Genomic DNA, 18,853 nt, shown 5'->3' with positions numbered 1-18,853 from the left:
GTTTGTAGACTGTTACCTCTTGCAAAGCCTTGAATGAATCTGCAAAGCATTCAAGCTATGGGGTTCCATACGCTGGGCTCCTACGCATGTCTTGCTTGGTGATGGAGTGCTGAAAAGGTCAAGATGCAAACAACTGAACGTGCATCTGTCTTCCTTGTTGAAGCTCAGCACATGCAGATATGTGTCCCCCCCCCCCCCACCCCAGACAAAAGTGCACAGAGATTTGGTCAGTCTCTGGGGTGTCTCCGTCCAGTTCTGCAGCTGGTGTGTTTGTGGTGGGAGAGGCGTTCGGCGCGAAGGAAGCATTGTGGCTATGTCGGCTATGTGAATGCGAGCGCGGGGATAAACTTGGCCCACTCTTTGCCATTCTGGATTTAGAGCCTTCTGCAATTCCTGCATGTTGGAGTGCGTGTTAGTCTCTCTGTTGCTAGCAACTGCCTTCCCTGACAGCTCCAAACAAATGCTTAAAATAGCTGTTTAAGTGCTTACAAATAGAAAAACTGTTAACCCATTTCCAGTGGGAAAGAATAGTACACACATGTAACTTTATGAAGCTTGGAAGTAGTATTTTATATTCCTTAATTGCTGTGCTCTTTCTGCATTGTAAGACTGCCTGAACTTTTTCAGATCATAGTATTTATCATGATTACAGATTATAATAATTAATATTCTTAACTTTGCTACAGTTTATAAGAATTAACTAATTTAAGAAATGTCCCATGTACCTATTTTGTTAAAATGTAATCCTGCACCATGCTGTAAAACCATTTATACATATAGGCTTTCCTCTAGCTTTGCTTACAATAGTCTAGTTTATGAGGCTGTCCTTTCTTCTCATGTGAACCTCATGTGTAAGACAAAAGTCTGGTGCAAATCATGACTCTTGTTTTCTCAATATGAGATCTAGGCAAAATTTCAGTTATTTTGGAGGCATCACTCAAAGTTTTGAGTTTTGCTTGGGGATAAATTAAACTGAAGATCTGGCTTGCATTCTTTTTAGTACCTTTTCAGCAGTTGCTGGAAACAACATTGTCAATTCCTTAAAAAAAAAGAAAAAAAAGAAAAAGAACAAAAAGAAAGAAAAAGAAAAGAAGAGTTAAGTTCTAAAATTCCAGTCTGTTTCTTCAATAGTTTGTTTACTTCTTCATCCATGCTGATTTTGTTCTAGTGGAGCCGCTTGTGTATGGAAGCCTTTCCCTGCTGGTCTGCTCTAGGAAAAGCTCAAAATTAGCACTTTATGGATGTTTGCTCTGTAATCACTTTTTGTGTCTTTCTCATCCCTTTAAAACAGAATAAAGTGGAAAACCCCAGAAGCATTTTGGAAAGAAAACCTCCAATATTTGTCCCAAGTTTACAGCTTGAATTGGGGGGTGGAGAGGAAGCCCTACAGGCTATTTTTGGTATGTTCCTTGAAAGTACAGAATTTGTTCTCTGTAGGACTATTACCTGAAAACTTCCTTTTGGGGCACGTCTGTGGTGCTTCAGACCCCGTAAATTAAAAAACAAAACAAAAAATCTTTATAATATACTGCTTATTAGAACACATATGTGTGTTTAGATGGAGTGTGGACAGTTGTGATGATGATAAGGGATAAATAAAAACATACCCATGGATATAAGTAGTAGGCCAAAAGGTACTTGGAATGCATGCATGGGTGATTTCTTTAAGACTGTTCGAACAGAAAAGCAAGCTGCACAATTTAATAACATCTCTGAGAGCTCATTTTCACTGCCTCCCCAAATCGGTACCATCCTTTACTGCAACAGGCCAAAATATTTTACTGAAGTAGGAAGGATTTGTATTTTTCTTTGGTTTGGTTCCGTTCATGAGTTGAAGTTAACACTTTCTTATTGAGTACATATATTTTTCCCCTATAATGTGGTAATTCTACATTTTGTATCACCTTGCTTACTAAGGTGCTAGCCTATGATGCCATATGGCAGGAGTGGTCTAGACCGCAGTGGAAGTTGGTCACGCAGGGTTGTGTAGTGCCTGATCCTGCTGGCACGTAATCCTTCAGTGTAATCCTTCCCTCACCTCCTTCACCTTGCAGAGCTAATGAAGTCCACTTTCGAGTTCCAGGTTAGTATGGTGGTTTAATACAGCTCTGTCAATCCCCAGCCTCTGAGAATGGGGATGAGAGTTGTAGCTGGGCTGTTGGCAGGCCAGAGGGCTCTCCTGAGCCCTGGAGGCCATAGCTTCAAACTTCCCTGCACCAGAAAGGGACCAGTTGTGTGCGGATTTGGATAGCCCGTGAAAGCCTTCAAGGCCTTCAACGTATGCTATTTATTTAGGTATGTACTTGCTGGTCGCAGATAGCAGGCATCTTCAAGCAACAGTAGAAGTTGTCAAGCTTCCCAGATGTCAGTTTTTCCCTTTTTTTTATTGTGTGTCCATCTGTAAGTAGTTTCCCTTGGATGCCCTTACTCAGCTATGGGCATACTGTAGAGAGGTCCTTTTCTGCTGTGCGGTGTTATTCAAACAAGTAAGTCTTTCCTGTCTCCTTTGAAAGCTACTTTATTGATTTCTAGGCCTTTCATCTGATACAGTTCCCTATATTAGTCTGCCACTTGGGGATGGATGAGCCCACTTTTCCAGTGGGTTTCTTTTGAACTGGAGACTGTTCAGTTGGTTGGTTTTGCTTGTTCGCTTTGGGCTTGAGATGGTGCTTTTCTGTGGTGCTCCACTCCTGGAAAGTATTCCTTTACCTGCAGAGGCAACCTATCTAGGTGTTTGTGCAAAATGCCCTACCACTTGGTGTAAAGTGAAAGGAACATTAAACGGTCATCCTCCATTTACCTTTTTGGTTTTCTTGGACAACACTCTATTTCTCAGCTGCTTTGAGCTTTCCCCTGCCTTTGCTCCTAAGATCAATTCCTTTGCATTGCTGTGTACAATTTACATGGTCTGTTTTCTGCTTTCTCTTGTTCCCCTTGCGGCGATACACAGGAAAGCTGTGCTGCTCTCCTTCCTGTTGAAGGTGTCTGAGGGTGGTGAGTGGGAGGTTGCTAACAATCTGCAGGAACTGTAATGGTGGTAACTGTCTGGAAGAAAACGTGACAAAGTACGTGTGTGGGAGAGGCTTTAAGAGGGAGGTTGAAGCTGTTTTCATATACAGGACAGTAGGCATAGGATATGGAGAAGCTGTGCAAAAATCTTTGCAGATCTTCAACCAAACACAAGAACTATCCTACATTTTTGTTGCTTCTTTGGTTCTTACTCAAATCTGTTGCAATAGGTGAGGGTTTCACAGGGGCAAATTTCTGTTAGCTGTTTCCTTATTTGTGTTGCACTGTAGATCTCCAGTGACTTAATTAAAAAAGAAAGAAAAAGAAAACCCAAACCTCACCTATTGAACTAACTCCATCCTGTTCTTGCTCTGAAGGCATTAACCTGCCCTTTTTGTATTAAAGTAAATAGTGTATACTTCTTGTGCAGCCACCTTTACAGCTAGCTGAACAGAGTTGTTTGACTAAGAATCTCAATTTTTTCAGTATCCTTTACAGTGACTTCAATATTCACATTTTGCATGTAGATTTAAACAGTATTTTCTGTAGATTGGGAGTGGGACTTGTGGCTAGTATCCTACAAGCTATTCTTGATTCTGCCCCAGTTTATTATATGATCTTAGACGTTATCTTAGTTACTTGTTGTTCTTCGTCTAGTAAAATGTGGGTCATGATTCTTTCCCTATTTCATAGATGCTATGGGATCCAACCGTAATTAGCGATTTGGAGAAGGAAAGCTAGAGTGCCCTATCTCAGAAAGACAGGCACTCACTAGCTTGCTACATTTGACTTAAATGTGAAAATTGTTCCTGGAATCTCTTCATTGTGGTTGGAAGTGACTGAAACTAGAGGAGAGAGCAATAATTTGAGTTAAATCCCGTAGCAGCAGGATTTAGTGAGACATGATTCGTATCACTCTGATTTGATGGAGTTCCTGTAAGCAACTGACTGCATTGATGTGGGTAAGCTGAGAAGGTACCTTAGCTAGAACCCCTGAACACTCTTTGCTTAGCACATGAAAAATCTTACAAAACCAAAGTAATTATAAGCTGGGATTAAATGGTGAAATAGATGATTTGCTGCCATTTATTAAAATTTTCTTCATGCTTAATTTTGCCAAGGTTTGAGGAGGAGTTAGGGTCTTTCCTGGATCATTTCAGTGATTTATGTCAGGGAGAACTGTATGCAGACAATTGCAAAGAGAGATCAGGAATGTGCAGAATTTAAACTTATCTTACTAAATATAGGTGATGTAGCAGATGGACAAAGGAAAGCACAGGACTGCGGGAGGCTCTCAACAGATGGGCTGAAGAGTAGAGTTTAATGTTACTACAGAGTGCGAGATCATGAACTTGGCATGTGAAATGGTATAAATATGTGCATACTTGATGGAAAACAGTATTTAAAGAAAGAGAGTAATGTTGAGTGGTTAGTAAATATCAAGGCAAAAAGTTTTAAAGGAAGGGAGATGAGGAATGAATGAAATGTATGAAACAATGATTGGAATGATTTAATTTTTTCTTCTTTAAATCAAATAACCTTTTAATATTAACTTAAAAAATACATGAATTTAGAAAGGTTTTATAACAAACTCTCTAGGCTAATGACGAACTGGGATAGGATGACTGCAAACTGGGATATGATGACAGTGTAGTGTAGGGATGCCTAAATGATTTTGCAGACCCTGCTTTGGGTTGAGCAGAATCTGTTCAAGGGAGCTCAGGGCTGGTCCCTGCCCAGGGAGCAGCTCTGAGTGTGTCTGCCCTCCACACCTCAGAGCTCTGCTTTTTGGAAGTACTTTGTTGTCTGAGGACAGCATCCGAGTTGTATGTGGAGTTCTTCTCAGTCATCTTGTATAGTTAAGTAAGTCTCACAGGAGACTTTGCCTCAATCCAGCCCAGATTTCACAAGGCAGGCACCGAATCTTGGATAAATAACACTGCCTAACTTGAGCTAGCTCCAAGTACATATACTCAGGTGTCTTTTCAAACTGTTCAATGCTTCCATTTCTGGGAATACAGTGCAAGACCATTCACACTGTCTGCCTGATGGCATATTAACTCAAATATAGCATCATGCCCAATCAGCTGATCTGCTTTCAGAGATGGTTCCACTGCATTTACATATTACCACATCTGAACCTATATGACCTGCTGAATGCAGTCCTGGCTCTGTGTAAAGCCAGCTTGAGTATTTCTGCATGAACAGTGCGGTTAACCTGCAGACCAGATAATCTGCCTGCCTATTGAGTTGACTAGTTCTAAATATTGCTCTAAAAGTCCTCTGAGGTGGCTTGCCTGACAGTGTGCGCTTCTGCTTGTCTCTCCTTTCCCCTCTAGCAACACAGTATGATGGAAAAGGTAGGTAGGTAGTAAGTTAATTTTGCTTCTTTGCCTTCATTGAGCTCCCATGGGGTTTAGTTCTGTCATGAAGCCCTAGGATATTTATCTTTGTACTTAGGTAGAATGTGATAGAAGATGATTTTCTCACTGGCATTGAGAAACTGAATAAAGTGAGGTTTGAGTAGAGATCAAGGAGCGCAAGGGTTGTGAGTTGGTAAGGAAACAGGTGTTGTTTAGCATTTCTGGCAAATCTCTGTCACACCTTGTCTCATGAAAAACTAGTACAGATCTTTACCTTTCTGATATGTTTAGATTGAACAATTTTCTTGTGTTGTCTTGGCCTCAGTTCTTTGGATCCAGGTAGATATATTGATGTCTTTGTGTTTTTCATGTGCTTATGATCTTCATTAATAAAGTTCTGGTGCTAATGTGCAAATGGTGCTGGAGAAGTCACAGCTAAAAATGTAAACTCTTAAGTTCCTTCAGGAAGGTGCTATAGGTTAGTTTGTTAATGTTTTCCATTCCAGAAAATACTGCATATGTACCCTTTTTGTATATGCATGTCTAATTGAAGGGTTTTTTAAGCCTGGAAGTGAAAGTCTTGCAACAAGAAGAATTCTGTAGAAATCTGAGAGTATGTATAGTATTAAAGGAGGTGACATGCAATCTGTATTCTTCTGAAGAAATTTTGAAAGTGACTGATGACAGTGCATGCCAAATCTTAGAGTCATTAAAGCAAAGTAAACTGATCTTACGTTCTACTTTTTCTTTGTGTGGTGTAAAAGCAATGGAAAATATCATATCACTTCCATATGCTTGAAGACAAGACGCTATATCTACTGGGAATTATGATACGAGCGCTGGCTCTGTGCTCTATTCAGAGGTAAGAGCTGCTCAGAAGCATGCTACTCCGAAGCACGCTTACGCCTGGAAACACATTGCCATTTTACTGTGCTACTTCAGGCTAACTGTTGTGCTGAAAATAAAACAAAAAAACCCCAAAGCTGGTAACTGGCTAGGATGATGATAGAGTGAGCTCATCCCTAGACCTCGGGGAGGGAAGCCTGCTTAGTCAGAGAGCCAGCATTGCTCAGCCGATGAAGCTGCCAAGTGTGAGCTCTCCTGCAGCATAGTCGTGCTGCAGCTTGAACATCTATCTCTTCAGCTGAAACTATGGACTGTTGTTATTAAGATGACCCACAAGATATTTTTCTGCTGTTCTACTATGTAGAAAGAAACTCCTAAAAGCTTATTTCTGTGATGTTTTCTTTCTCCACTTAATACTGAATGCTCTAATCCTATTTTTTAAGAGCTCTCTTAGTTACAATTTCTTTATTTTCATATGTAATTGGGTGAGCTGGGATGTGTGTTTTGTTCAAAGTATCTTAAATCTCTTTCTCCCCCATAATGTCATTTTCACTGTCATGGTTTTTGTGCTGTTTCAGCTTCAATTTTTCTTCAGTCTCTACAGTCTTCCAAAGTGAGAAGGTAACTTCCATCAGAGGCGCAGAATATTTTCAAGGCCTCTTTATACAACACACAAGCACCTGTTCTTTTTCCCTCTTTGTAGGTTATCTCTGAACTTCTTTTGTTAACTTTGCATCTTAATACTTCAGTTACTTTTCTTTCCTAGATAGGTGCACCTGTAAACCACACTGAGCTCTGCTCTGTACACTCAAAGCCTTCTTATCTAGTGAAAGAACAGAGCCAAATCCAGCCAAGTGGACGTTTAGAGAGCTGTGTTAATGCAACACTTTCTCACTAAGCCGGGAGCTCTCCTTTTAAAAGTCTTCTGGATACTTGAGTATGGGTGGTAGTTGCAGACCTCAGCCACATTTAGTAAGAACAGCAACGGCTTTGTTTCAGAGGATTAGGGGAAAAAAAAAAGAAAGGATCCTTGAAGCTGTGTGACAGCTTTTGGGCAGTTATCTTTGCGTTCTTCCTCAAAGTGTAGAAAATCTGTTAAGCAGAGTTTCTAAAGGCCGTCTTGCAATTGACATTTGATCTGGTGGTAACGTCTTGTGATCTACAGAAAAACTTAGTTCTTGGAATTTTTTGAGTGATATGAAAGCATGCAGGAAGCATCAGGATTGATAGGAGGTTATCTGTTTCTCTGTGGAGAAAAATAGCGTGTAATGATTTCAGAAGGTAGAATAGTATCATAAGCCACTGTTATGATGTGGTGAAGGTGTTAGCTCTGTTAAATTTGTAGCAGCGCTGCAGGGCAAGCAAAGCAAAAACAGAGAACAGTATTAACACTCTTGAGAGGCATATAGCAACCTTTCCAGCTCTTTGTTTTTGCTACCAGAGATCCAGTTCCAGTTGTCCTGTTGTCCAACCAGTGTCCTGCTGTGGGATATTTTCCCCTCGGAGTGAGATTTTGCAATAGGATTTCATCAAATAAGTTTTGCTCGTTTGTGTACTAGTTGCAATTTAAGAGATTTTTCCATCTCATGTGTTTCCCAGAGTTATTTTAGTCCTGTTGAAGGAAGACTGGAAAACGAGCCGAGCGCCTGTGCTTGGAGGAGGAAGGAACGCCCTGGCGCTGCGATAGGGCTGGGTGGCGGCGGTCCAGGGTCCCTGCCAGGGAAGGGAGAGGGAGCGCGGGGAACAGCTATGTAACAGGCCGAGGAAGTGAGTCACCTCTCCTCTGGCTGAAACGCAGGCTCATGACTGCCCCAGCACCGAGGCCAAGCTTGGCCTCTGAGGTGGAAGTTGCATAAGTTTGAACCCTCTGCCTTTTCCTCCTCCTCCACGCCAGTATCGCATCTGCGCTGCAGCCGTGTCCATCTGCAGGCAGCTCAGCTTGAGGACCCTACTGTGCTTTAATAGTTCTTCATTTAATAAAGCGATTAAAGGATTTGTTGCAGGTTTTGCAGGAGTACGTATGTTTGCTTTTAAAGGCCGTACCTGCTTTGTGTGGACTTGCAAAATTCCAGGGCGGTTTCTGTATGAAATGGCCTTGTTCTGGCTTGGGAATTCCCTGTTGTACATATGATACAAAGGGGAAGGCTGCTGCTTTTCCATGTAGAAGGAGAAGAGATCTCTTTTGCATTTGATCCCGAATTGCATATTAGTTTGTGACTGTGAAATGAAATGTGCTATTTGAGTAATATATAATATTTTAGTAATAGGTACTAGTGAGTCTGCAAACATGCCTTCATTGCATCAATCGCTAAAAATGTTTCTCTTTTGTTATTTTCAAATCTTGCTGTATTCTGAGACTTCAGGGCTTCTGGACCGTACCTGCAACTGGTGCTTTACCTGCAGGTCTTCCCGTATTTTTTTATGACTAGTTCACCTGGGCAGAGGGAGTCTCTAAACTTCAGTTATGCAAAACTCCTGAAGGAGTTTTAAAATCTAGGTTGGTGGATTGCCATTTTGAGGGAAGACGAGTAGAATTGGCCTGGACTGTATGTCCTGGAAAGACTTTCGCCTGTTCTTTTTGTAGCTCTACACTAACTTGTTTGTTGGTATCCAGGAGCAGCTGTAACAATCTGCCTGAACTACTTTACTGTGAGTATGACCTGAGCAGGAGCTTTCAGGTGTTGGAAAAAGCCTCTGAGAGGGCAACAGGTTGCACAGGCCCTGTCTGCAGCGCGTGGATGCACAGGGGGCAGTTCTTGGTTGGACAGTGGTTGTAACGGTGTGGTGGTGAAGGGAAAGCAGCTGCCCGTTCCTTTCCTGCAAAATATTGAATGGAGCCTCTTACTGCATGCTTGGCTGCAGCCTTGGTGTGCCTGTGTGTGCGTTTTAAACGTCTCCGGGGGACGTGGCATGACATTTGTCTTTTGGGCAAGTCATGCTTTTTTGTTGTTGTTTTGTGTTTGGATTAAAAACAGATTATTCTGGCTGCAGTGAGACACAGAAATAATTGGCCAGATGAGAGAGAGTTTAAGAGGAAAGCCGTCAGAATGAGCTCGAGTGATCAGTCAGTAGTCTGGGTGCAACTACATTTTACATCATACAAATATAGTCTGATGTCTATTTTGTGAAAGCAAGATATTTTATGTACTCTGAGCAGGTCAAATCTGTCTTATTTCTTACTTGTATAATCCTGATCTTCATTTCCGTGGGAAATGGGGCAGGCATGCTTGTTATTGCTTACTTTGTGAGTGTTTTTGTGCCAGATATGTCTGCTGATGACTCATAGCAACTGCTTCTGTATTTCAGGCCCTATAACTAAGTGGATCCTACTGACCTCTGAACCACAAAGGATAAGAGTGAAAAGAAGTGGGAGAAGCACACAAAGAAAAAGGAAGTGGATGCACTTTCATCTGGACTTCTTCCCTACCATTTATTACTAAAACTGAATGGAAAAGAGAGACTTCTGTGCCTTTCCTCCTCCAGCCTCAGGGATGGGTGGACTGTGAATACAGTTTGTGCAGCTGGGAGAATAGCCTGAACCATGAATCTTCAGGCTCAGCAAAAGTCCTCAAGCAAAAGAACTGGGAAACGAATTGCCTATTTTAATGAGCAGGAAATAGTTGCATCATCAAAAGAACCGCAGCAGCAACTTAAGGAAGGACAGTACTATGGGCATGGAGGGAATATACCAGTCTCCCAAACTATGGAAATTTCCCATGCAGGGGGATTAACAAGCGCACCCAACAATGTTGCTTTGATGAACTCTGTTTACAATCAAGATCGGGGAGAATCGATGATGATGTCCCAGCAGGTGACAGCAGTCAAATGGCAGAATTCATTAATGGGAAACCGGTTGCCAGAGAGGGGTGATTCCCACTGGCAGTCTCCACCTGCAATGTGGAACCACAGTATGGTTTTTGGGGGTAACCCAAAAGGAGCTCATTCCAACGCCAGTGCCCCGGGCTTCTATGGCCACCCAGAAGCCCTTAAAAGAAATCAAGAGAAAGGAGTGTTTGTGTCCCAGCTAGACTTGTATGAAGATGCTGTCCAGCAGATGATGTCTCAAAAGGCTCAGCTGGAACAGCAAGCCCTGGTCAGACAGCAGGCCCAGATGAATTCTTTTCACCAGATGCAGAAACAGCAGCAGCAGAATCAAAGTCTGCCATTACAACCTTTCCAACTTGCATTTGGTCACCAAGGCCAGAAGCAAGGTCTTCCTGAATTGTTACATGTCTTTCAAGAAGCCCCAGCTTCTTCCAATCCAGCATTTACTGCTCCACAAAAACAACAAGCTCTTCCCCAGCTACAACTGTTTGAAAATTTCTATCCTCAGCAGCAGCAGCAACAGGCTGCCACACAAGCCTACAACCTACAGCAAGCTGCTTCCATAGCACAGCCTCATGTGGCAGCTGCAGCACCTCAGCATCACATGATGGCACACCAGTTTCAGCAAACAGAGAGGAACCAGGAACTGCTCAAAGCTCTAACAGAGCAGAACCAACAGACTGTGCTACCTCAGACCCAGATTCCCTTTCCAAGGAGGTCACGGAGACTCTCCAAAGAAGGTGTCCTGCTGACATCTGCAGGAGAAGTGTTGGCTTCCAAACAGGCAGAAGAACAATCCAGCAATTTATTTTTGCATCACTGGCAAATGCATCAGCAAGAGGTCCCATTACAGCAGCCCCCTGAAGCACTGGCCCACAACAAAAGTAGCTGTTCACACCCCAAGAGAATGGATCTGGGGCAGAAGGACGTCCTCATCAACAGCGAGCTGCAGCTGCGCCAGGCAGACATAGACAGGCAAGGAACAGCCCAGAACGGTAGAGATGGTGAGAAGCAGACAGCAGTGGCTGAAGAAAACACTCAGAGAGCTAATGACTTTCTAGGTGTCAGAGGTGGAGTAATCCAGAGTACACGAAGGAGACGGCGTGTTTCTCAAGAAGCCAACTTGCTAACTTTGGCCCAAAAAGCTGTTGAGCTGGCTTCTCTTCAGAATGTCAAGGTAAGATGTACAACCTAACCAATATTTTCTCATCATGCCATATAGTATACATACAAGGTTCAAATTATGCAGCATAAAGGAGGCCACTAGCGGATTGGGTTTTTTTGTTTTGTTCTGTTTTGTTTTTTCTTTCAGTTGTGGTTTGGCTAATCTTTCAGTGAGTGCCTCCTATGAGAAGTAAAGATATGCTTTTCCTTGGAAGCTTTATTGCCAGAAGGTGATAAAATATGGATATTAGAACACGAGCTACTTTTACCTACAGTGTTTGGCTTCTTGAGTTGATGCCCAGTGAGACAATTAGAGGAAAAGGAAAAGTGTTTTCTTTTTCTTTTTTTCCCTTTTTCCCCTTCTGTCTTGTCATCTCCCCCCCCCATTTTTTTTCTGTCTGTTGCTGCTTTTCTGATCTCTTCCTTAGAAGAATGTGCTGCTTGACTAAATGACCTGAACTAATAAAGAGTGGAACAAGCATTCATGGCTTACTCTATCTCTTGCACTGAAAATGGTGCAGTGACTGTTGATACTATTTTTAATCCTTTTTTGCTCTAACTCTGATTAAGCAAGCTATCTACAAGTGGATTTGATAGCAAACTAGGGAGTAGTTAGCCGTGTGAACTAATTTCTCCTAAACTCCCACCCATTGCACATTTATATTCTTCAAGGAAGGCGTAATTCAGTTTGATCACCGACAGTGACAAGAGAAAATGGAAAGAGCATCTAGGAAAAGGGCCTGGCAGTTGAAACAAGAAATTGCTCATCTGAAGCTCATGTTAGCTTGTACCTTGATTCACCATATGAAGACCAAATAGAGAAATATTTTTGACAGATGCTCATTTGTTCCTTGCAGTTATATGAACAGCTTGTTTGCTTCCATGATGGCACTAGCAGAAGAACTCTATATTCATATCCTTTCAGGCTTTCAGGATGAGTCTTTTAAAAAGGTTAAAATTCTTATCCTGAGTCTGACAGATCCTGCATCTTTAAGAGGGTTGGGTATCATGTGAGAGAAAAAAAGAAAATGTGTTTACAGGAGAGTGGTCTGCCTCTCTTATCAGTGAGTTTTCCACCCCAGAAACCTTCTAGCATAGATTATGTGAGTAGTATACAAGAAGGCCATAGAATTAAATTATTGATAGATAAAGTTATATTCATAATTTGAATCAATTATTTGAATATTTCAATATAGATAAGGTGTACCTTATGCAAGAACATTATTTTGGACAGCAGTGTCTATGTGCCATATACATCCATTATATGCATGTGCACTCCATGCAGGAGTTGTGACTCAGGCTTTGGGCCAGAGCCCACCTAGTGTGCCTGCCCTTTTCAGGTAGTGCAAGCTTATTGCTGCTTACAGACTGCAGCAAATCCTTCACTCTTTATTAGTGCCTCATTTCACACAAAACTCTGTTGTACGTGAAGAGTTGGTGTCATTTGTTTTGTTTAATAACAAAACAGAAAACATTTCTCAGATCTAAAGTGATCTTCTCAAGATTGCCTGGATTTAAATACTGCCTTATGCAGTGGGGCTTTTCAGGCATGTGAGAAGGGAATGGATGAAGGGAGATGAAGGTTGTAGTTACCCTTCCTCCTTCTGCTGGCGGAGAGAGGTATTACCCTCGGGTAGAGCATGTATTCCCAGCCCTACAGCAAAGGGCCCAGCATCTGAATGCTCTCTTTTCTTCTGCACCTTGTCTTCATTGCACCTGTGTACTCATATTTGCTGGGATATTGCTTCCTAGCTGCATGCTCTTCCTGCAGATGTTTTACCCTTCTCTCTTATTCTCCCCTCCTCCCACACTCAAACTGTTTCCACAGTGGCAGAAAGACAGATGCTGAAAAATCCTAGGCAAATGGATGAGGCTGACCACAGATTAAAGACATGTGAAAATTTAAGAGCAATAATGCAGGCTTTTGTCTTGCTGATCACCATTGTCCAAAATGGAAAAAAGTATGCCATCTGAGAAAACAGGGAGTCAGAGACTGTTTAAAGGAGCCGAAAGGATTCCCCTGTGCCTAGCGGTCCTTCACTGATGCTTCACAGTCCCAGGTAGTTCTTGATGCACCTTAAGAACATAAAGGTGGCAGTGACGAACATCAAACTGTCAGGCTGTGCAGCTGGCAAGACACCGTTTCCTCCCAGATCCCAGCTCCAGTTTTTTACTTGGACGGTGTAGTGATCCACGAGAGGAGCTTTGGTGCAGACCTCTCATTCAGCATGTGTGCTTGACCAAAGCAGTATCAAAACTGTTGCGGTAGATTCAAAGGAGGATACAACACTGGCACTTTCAGAGGGCTGAGCAACTGTCAACTCCTACCATATTCGTGAAATCAGCTCTGTAGGAGGAGCCCGATATACCTCTTGCTTTTACTTCAGTGACTTTCACATCTGCCTTTCCCATGGTCTTCCCACAGCGCTGAGGCCGCTGGCTATGCCACTGGATACAGCGTGTTCCTTCGTGTTGTTCCCTGCTGAGCCCTTTAGACCTTTCACTTTCTCACAGCAGATTTAGGTAGCCACCTCAAAACAGAAACTTGGCTGCCAGAAATGCTGATCAAAGGTCCTAGTTTAGAAAAAACCAGTATTCTCGAAGTCTTTAGCCATATGTGTCCTTGCCTGTGTGTCCCCTAGGCAGTTTCAGGTCAAGCAGATTGTTACTCAGTTCACAAAAACAGGATACGTTGTTTCAATGCAGTCATCTTCTCTTCCAGAAGAAGTAAGGTCTCCGCAGGATCGCACTGTTGGATGATATTTGTAGGTTTACAGATGTTGTAATGTGGAGACATTTGACCTTTACATGTTACTAAAAAATGGATTTAAGGGTCCCACACACCTAATCTCTGCAGCAATGAGATCCTGCAGTAATGAAGCCTGACAAGCTTGCCTAGCAGATTTCAGCCAGGGAATTTTCCCTTTTTTGCACCTGAAAGTAAAATGGACAAGATATACCATCCTCTTTAGCAACCCCCTAGAGAACCCCCTAGAACAAAAAGCTTGCGGTGTTTTTGTGTGTATGTGGCAGACCTGTGGAACTGCAGTTCTGGACTCGCCTCCCTTACAGACGAGCTTCAGTTTGACTTCAGAGAGAAGCTGTCTTTTCCTAGCAGCAAGATGATGCAGGATGATGGCAGAAAGCAAAGTACAGGCAGGCCTTTCTGAGGCTGATGTGGTTTTTGGCTTGATCGCAGCAGTGGCCTTGGAACAGTTTTTCCAGCTATCACAACTAGGTTTTCTCTGAGAAATGCAATTTTTTTTTCTTTTTATTTTTTTTAAAGACCACTTGAGGGGTACATTTGGTTAACCTCAAAATGACTGATGACTTTCTGCGAATGTCCTGGAAGACATTCTAGGTCAGTCATTTATTCCTTGATATTTATGCGAGAGCCTAAATGGAAATCCAGTAAGTTGTACTTGCTGAAGTTATCCAGCAGCCTTCCTGACTTTTGTGCTAGAGACTCTGAAATGGCTGAAAACTCATAGCAGTTCTGCAGTTGAAAGTCCTGTCCCTTGCTAGGAGGGCTCCTCTCTGCTTACCTCTAAACATAATCAAACAGTTTGAGAAAACTAGTTAGGGATCTGAAACAAACTACTTGATTCCAAAACTGATTGTATCACCTCTTAGCAAACCTTTGAAGGCATAGTCGGTATGTGTGATCTTTCGGTGCTCTGAACCACAGCGTCCTTGAGGCTGTCTCAGCTTGTTGTATGAAGTTTCCTTTTCTCAACTTCTTATATTGTTCGGGTCTCCTCTTTACTCTTCTCTCAAGAAGTGGTAGTCTCTTCCTCAAAAAGGAAGAGGGTCCTTGGCAGGTTGTCTTTCAACCTTGAAAATAAAAAGAGCACAGTTAATCCATCATACAGCCAAAGAAATACGACTTCTTTTTGTGTGACTAGCTGCAGTGGTTTCCTCCTTGCAATCAGGAAATTAGTTCATGTCTCCAAGTGACCTATGGAGATCTGTGCTTGCCACACAGGAAGTGTCTGAGATTTTTAGATAGGTCAGAATTGGTACTGGTTCACAGCTCTGCTATTGTTCTGTTAAGTACCCCAAAAATATTCACCGGAGTGCTTGCAATAATGGTAGCCACACCAAGGGGGAAAATCATCTGAAAAAAGCAAGACGTTTGCTCTGCAGCAGTCTGTAGTGATTGCTGTGTCTGTTCTAGGATGTAGTCTGAACACAAATACCCAGAGACCACTCTAAACACTGGTGCAGAAATATCTACCGTGGACTTTACTGGCATACACTGCTTCACAAGAAAACCTCAGAGCTATACCAGATGTTTATCTAGGCTTCAGTAATAAGGTAATGTGATGATGACATGTATTTCCCTGATGAATGGAGGCCTTTATATAGCAACATGAAGCTGTATGCAAGGTGATGCCTCAAGTGCGGGCAGGACTAGTGGAAGTATATATCTGTTTCATGTAGATGACCCATTTCTGTGTCTAAAATGGCACCCTTGTTAATCTGTCTTTCCTGAAGTGGCGGACCATATGCTAAGAACATGTACAAGGGCCCCTTACTATACAGAGACGGTGTTCCCCGGTGACACCTGATGAATGACCTCCAGATCTAAAATTAATAATCTCATGGGAAAGTGCAGGTGCATATCAATATCCTGGAGTGAAGGGAGGTCCTCAAAGCTGAAGAATGAATTCCTCCTGAGTGCAGTCTGGGGCAGTTGATAGCAGCTGTGACGTTTTGTCTCTGTTTCATGTTGCATATTGCTAGTATCTCCAGTTTCTGTGAAGAAGCAGTCAAATTTCTAAATTACATATGGCAAAACTTTTTTGTGCACAATTAACCTTACTCCAATAAAAGGTTTTGGAAGAAGGGAGTCTTAAGTCGTCTTGTTAGGATCAGTATTGCTTTGGAGAGAGGCTAGAGCCCTAGCTCCAACTGAGACTAATGCATCTTGTGTCAAAGAAGCTATACCTTTCTCAATATAAGTATAGTATCAAAGTGGGATTTCAGTCTAGCCCTTCTAGCTATCAAGGGCTGTTTATGGGTCAGCTGTAGCGTGTGCTCTTGTTTGTCAGGTCAGTGAAGCTGGTTCTCTTGATCTCTGTAATACAGTGAGAATACTGGGAAGGGCTGAATCTCTATGGCAGAACCTGCTTATGCTTAGTTTCTTTCAGGCCTGGGTGTTTTTAAGGACACACAATAAATTATTTTCGAAGAATTTGAAGTAAATTTCTGCAAATTTGGGGATACTAGGTTGGAGATCACTTGCCATACCTGAGAGATGATATGCCTTAGTTTTCAGTTTGCAAAGCACAGAGCTTTTCAGTTAGCTTCCTCAGTGATTTGTGACTCTCAGAGAGGATGAGTTTGCATACTTAAGTCCATTCAAAGGCTTTTGAAACAGACCTCTAGTATGAGACGTTCCAAAATAGTGAAAGGAGCTTTTTCTATAGGTTCTACATTATGCCTCAGCAGAACTCAAGCAGTGCCCTTTACATCCCTGAAAAGAGGCGTTTTCAAAAGTTGTTCTTTGACATCTGACTTCCAGGTGAGCTGGCAACTGCATTGAAGTTGATCCTAGAGTGAAATGAACATGTGGATAGTCTTTTGAAGAAGTAGAAATCACTCATATAACAGTACCTGAAGTTATTTTGTGTTACAGTATCCCTGTGTTTATTCAGTAACTCAACTTTCATTCCCATCTCTTTGAAGGCCAATTTTTCAAGGCTTGCATGAGTCAAAGAAACCAGAGACATGAAAGATGGACCTATGCAAAAAAATGCTGGCGTGCTGTTATGCCATATTGATCCTGTTGAGCAAAAGCTCTTCAGTTTAGAAGTTAGACAGTAACCTTCAAAGGCTCCAGTTATAATAAGGAAAGCAGCTTCTGACATCTGAATTGGGGAAAAAATGCAGGAAAAAGCTAACTGGTTTTTGTGTGGGAAATATTGTTAACTTTATCATAGTTCAACCCTTTTTTGGAAAATAAATCTGGTATTTGAAATAAGTAACCTGCAGCTTACAGTTATTACTAGAACTGAAGAACCTTTGTAGAAGTTGTAAGCAGGGTGTACATTGGTCTCAAAAGTAAAATATCAAACCATAGGTGGTGAAATGAAGCTTAAGAGTGGTTTATATAAGTTTTTAGCAGTTGATATTTTTGACAGTCCTAAAGCCTTTCTTATTAATTTTGCAAGTGCTTTTGTCAAGTATTCTTTTTCCTCCAGTTCTGAATGCCTTTCAGCTTGCAAGTTGCATTAAATTACTTGATTTGTGCAGAAAGTGAGAAGTCATCTGACTGTTATTTAAATACTAAAGAACTTTTAAGGAATCTTCTTTTCCTCTTTTCAGGAATTGGATACTTCAGAAGAGAAGAAGAGTGTGCTAGTAGCAGCTCCAGGACCTACAGCTGCTAAAAGTGTCGTGGAATTTGCCAGTTCTTCACCAGCTCCTAAAAGAGCCCGGGAAGATAACAGCCTTGTGCCTCTTATCATTCCTGTGTCTGTGCCAGTGAGAAAAATTGACTTGCAGAGCCTTGGAAAGGAGAAGTGTGAGGATGGGAAGCTCCAGAGAGGCCAAGCAAATGATCGGGCTCCTTGTGAACGCAAGCCTTCTGTGATAGTCACTCGGAGACGATCTAATCGTAATACCAACATGGAAACCTCAAATCAGGTATGGACAGGCTAAGAAATCAAAGATGATTCAGATCCAAGTACATAGTTTTTATCCATAAGCTTTTCTCTTGAAATAGTTTGATTCCAAGGTTTGTGCTTGGTTGGAATGGATGTAATCTGAGGACCTTGGTTATGTCTTTTTTTTCTGTCGTATCCTATGTTTAATATTTGGGTATCACTAGTTTTTCATGACCTATACTAATACAGCCAAGGAATGCCCCACTGCTAAGCAGTAGAGTAAATAAAGACAGATGGTCACTAGAGTAAATAGTGTGTCTGCTTGATGTGTTTGAGCAAAGAGTGCTTTCTCCATATGTACATACATGCCATTATATTGTGAGTAGTGCTTATATCTCTGTGTATGAGTAAAATCCAAACTGAAGATTCACTCTCATGGAATTGAAATCTCTTGCTGTGGTTCCAAAGGTCAGTATTTTAGTGTTTCCCTTCAGTGTGTTGTGGGGTGGTGGTGGTTTTGTTTTATTTTGGTCTGGGCTGGTTTTTTTTCTGTTTGTTTGTTTAAGCTTTTATGTCTCCTATATTGGTGAATACAGAAGAATATTCTGATATTGAAAGAAATGACAGTGTCAGATGTCCAAAGAGGTTTTTCTGCATTTAAATGTTTGACTATCTGAAGAAGTGTCATTGCACTTTCTTCTGTTATTTCTCTTACAACTGTCTGGTGTCACCCTACATCTGTATCAGAGTTCTGCTGTAATTATATGTCCTTTTTGAGAGTTAACGTGAGGTCGTTATCTGCCCCAAAGGTGGGAACAGATGTTTGTGGATCTGTTAAAATATAACTTCAGAAGCACTCAGGTGATGTTTCTGCCTAATAGGTCTTGAATCCATTCCATTCCTCACCTTCTTCCTCCCTCTTTTGTGCTAATTGTTGAGACTACCCAACCTATCCAGACTTTGGGCTGCCAGGGAAAAACATTGTCATCTCCCTGAAAATTTTTCAAATGACCTGAAGTTTTAAAGTGAGATTTG

The 18,853-nt window shown here is 41.8% G+C and overlaps 1 protein-coding gene across 2 annotated transcripts in view; it reads left to right on the top strand.

Moving 5' to 3' along the window:
• The window catches only part of MIDEAS (mitotic deacetylase associated SANT domain protein), a 60,198-nt gene that overhangs the window by 21,250 nt on the left and 20,095 nt on the right, over positions 1-18,853 (top strand). For both annotated transcript variants that reach the window (XM_062576102.1, XM_062576101.1), the window contains exons 2-3: positions 9,525-11,220; positions 17,538-17,858. In XM_062576102.1, coding sequence (XP_062432086.1) covers positions 9,760-11,220; positions 17,538-17,858 — 1,782 coding nt within the window. In that variant the 5' untranslated portion in view covers positions 9,525-9,759. The remainder of the gene's footprint in view (positions 1-9,524; positions 11,221-17,537; positions 17,859-18,853) is intronic.

Source organism: Rhea pennata, chromosome 5, assembly GCF_028389875.1.
Source record: "Rhea pennata isolate bPtePen1 chromosome 5, bPtePen1.pri, whole genome shotgun sequence".
NCBI lineage: Eukaryota > Metazoa > Chordata > Aves > Rheiformes > Rheidae > Rhea > Rhea pennata.
This window is presented reverse-complemented; position numbering and strand designations above follow the sequence as displayed.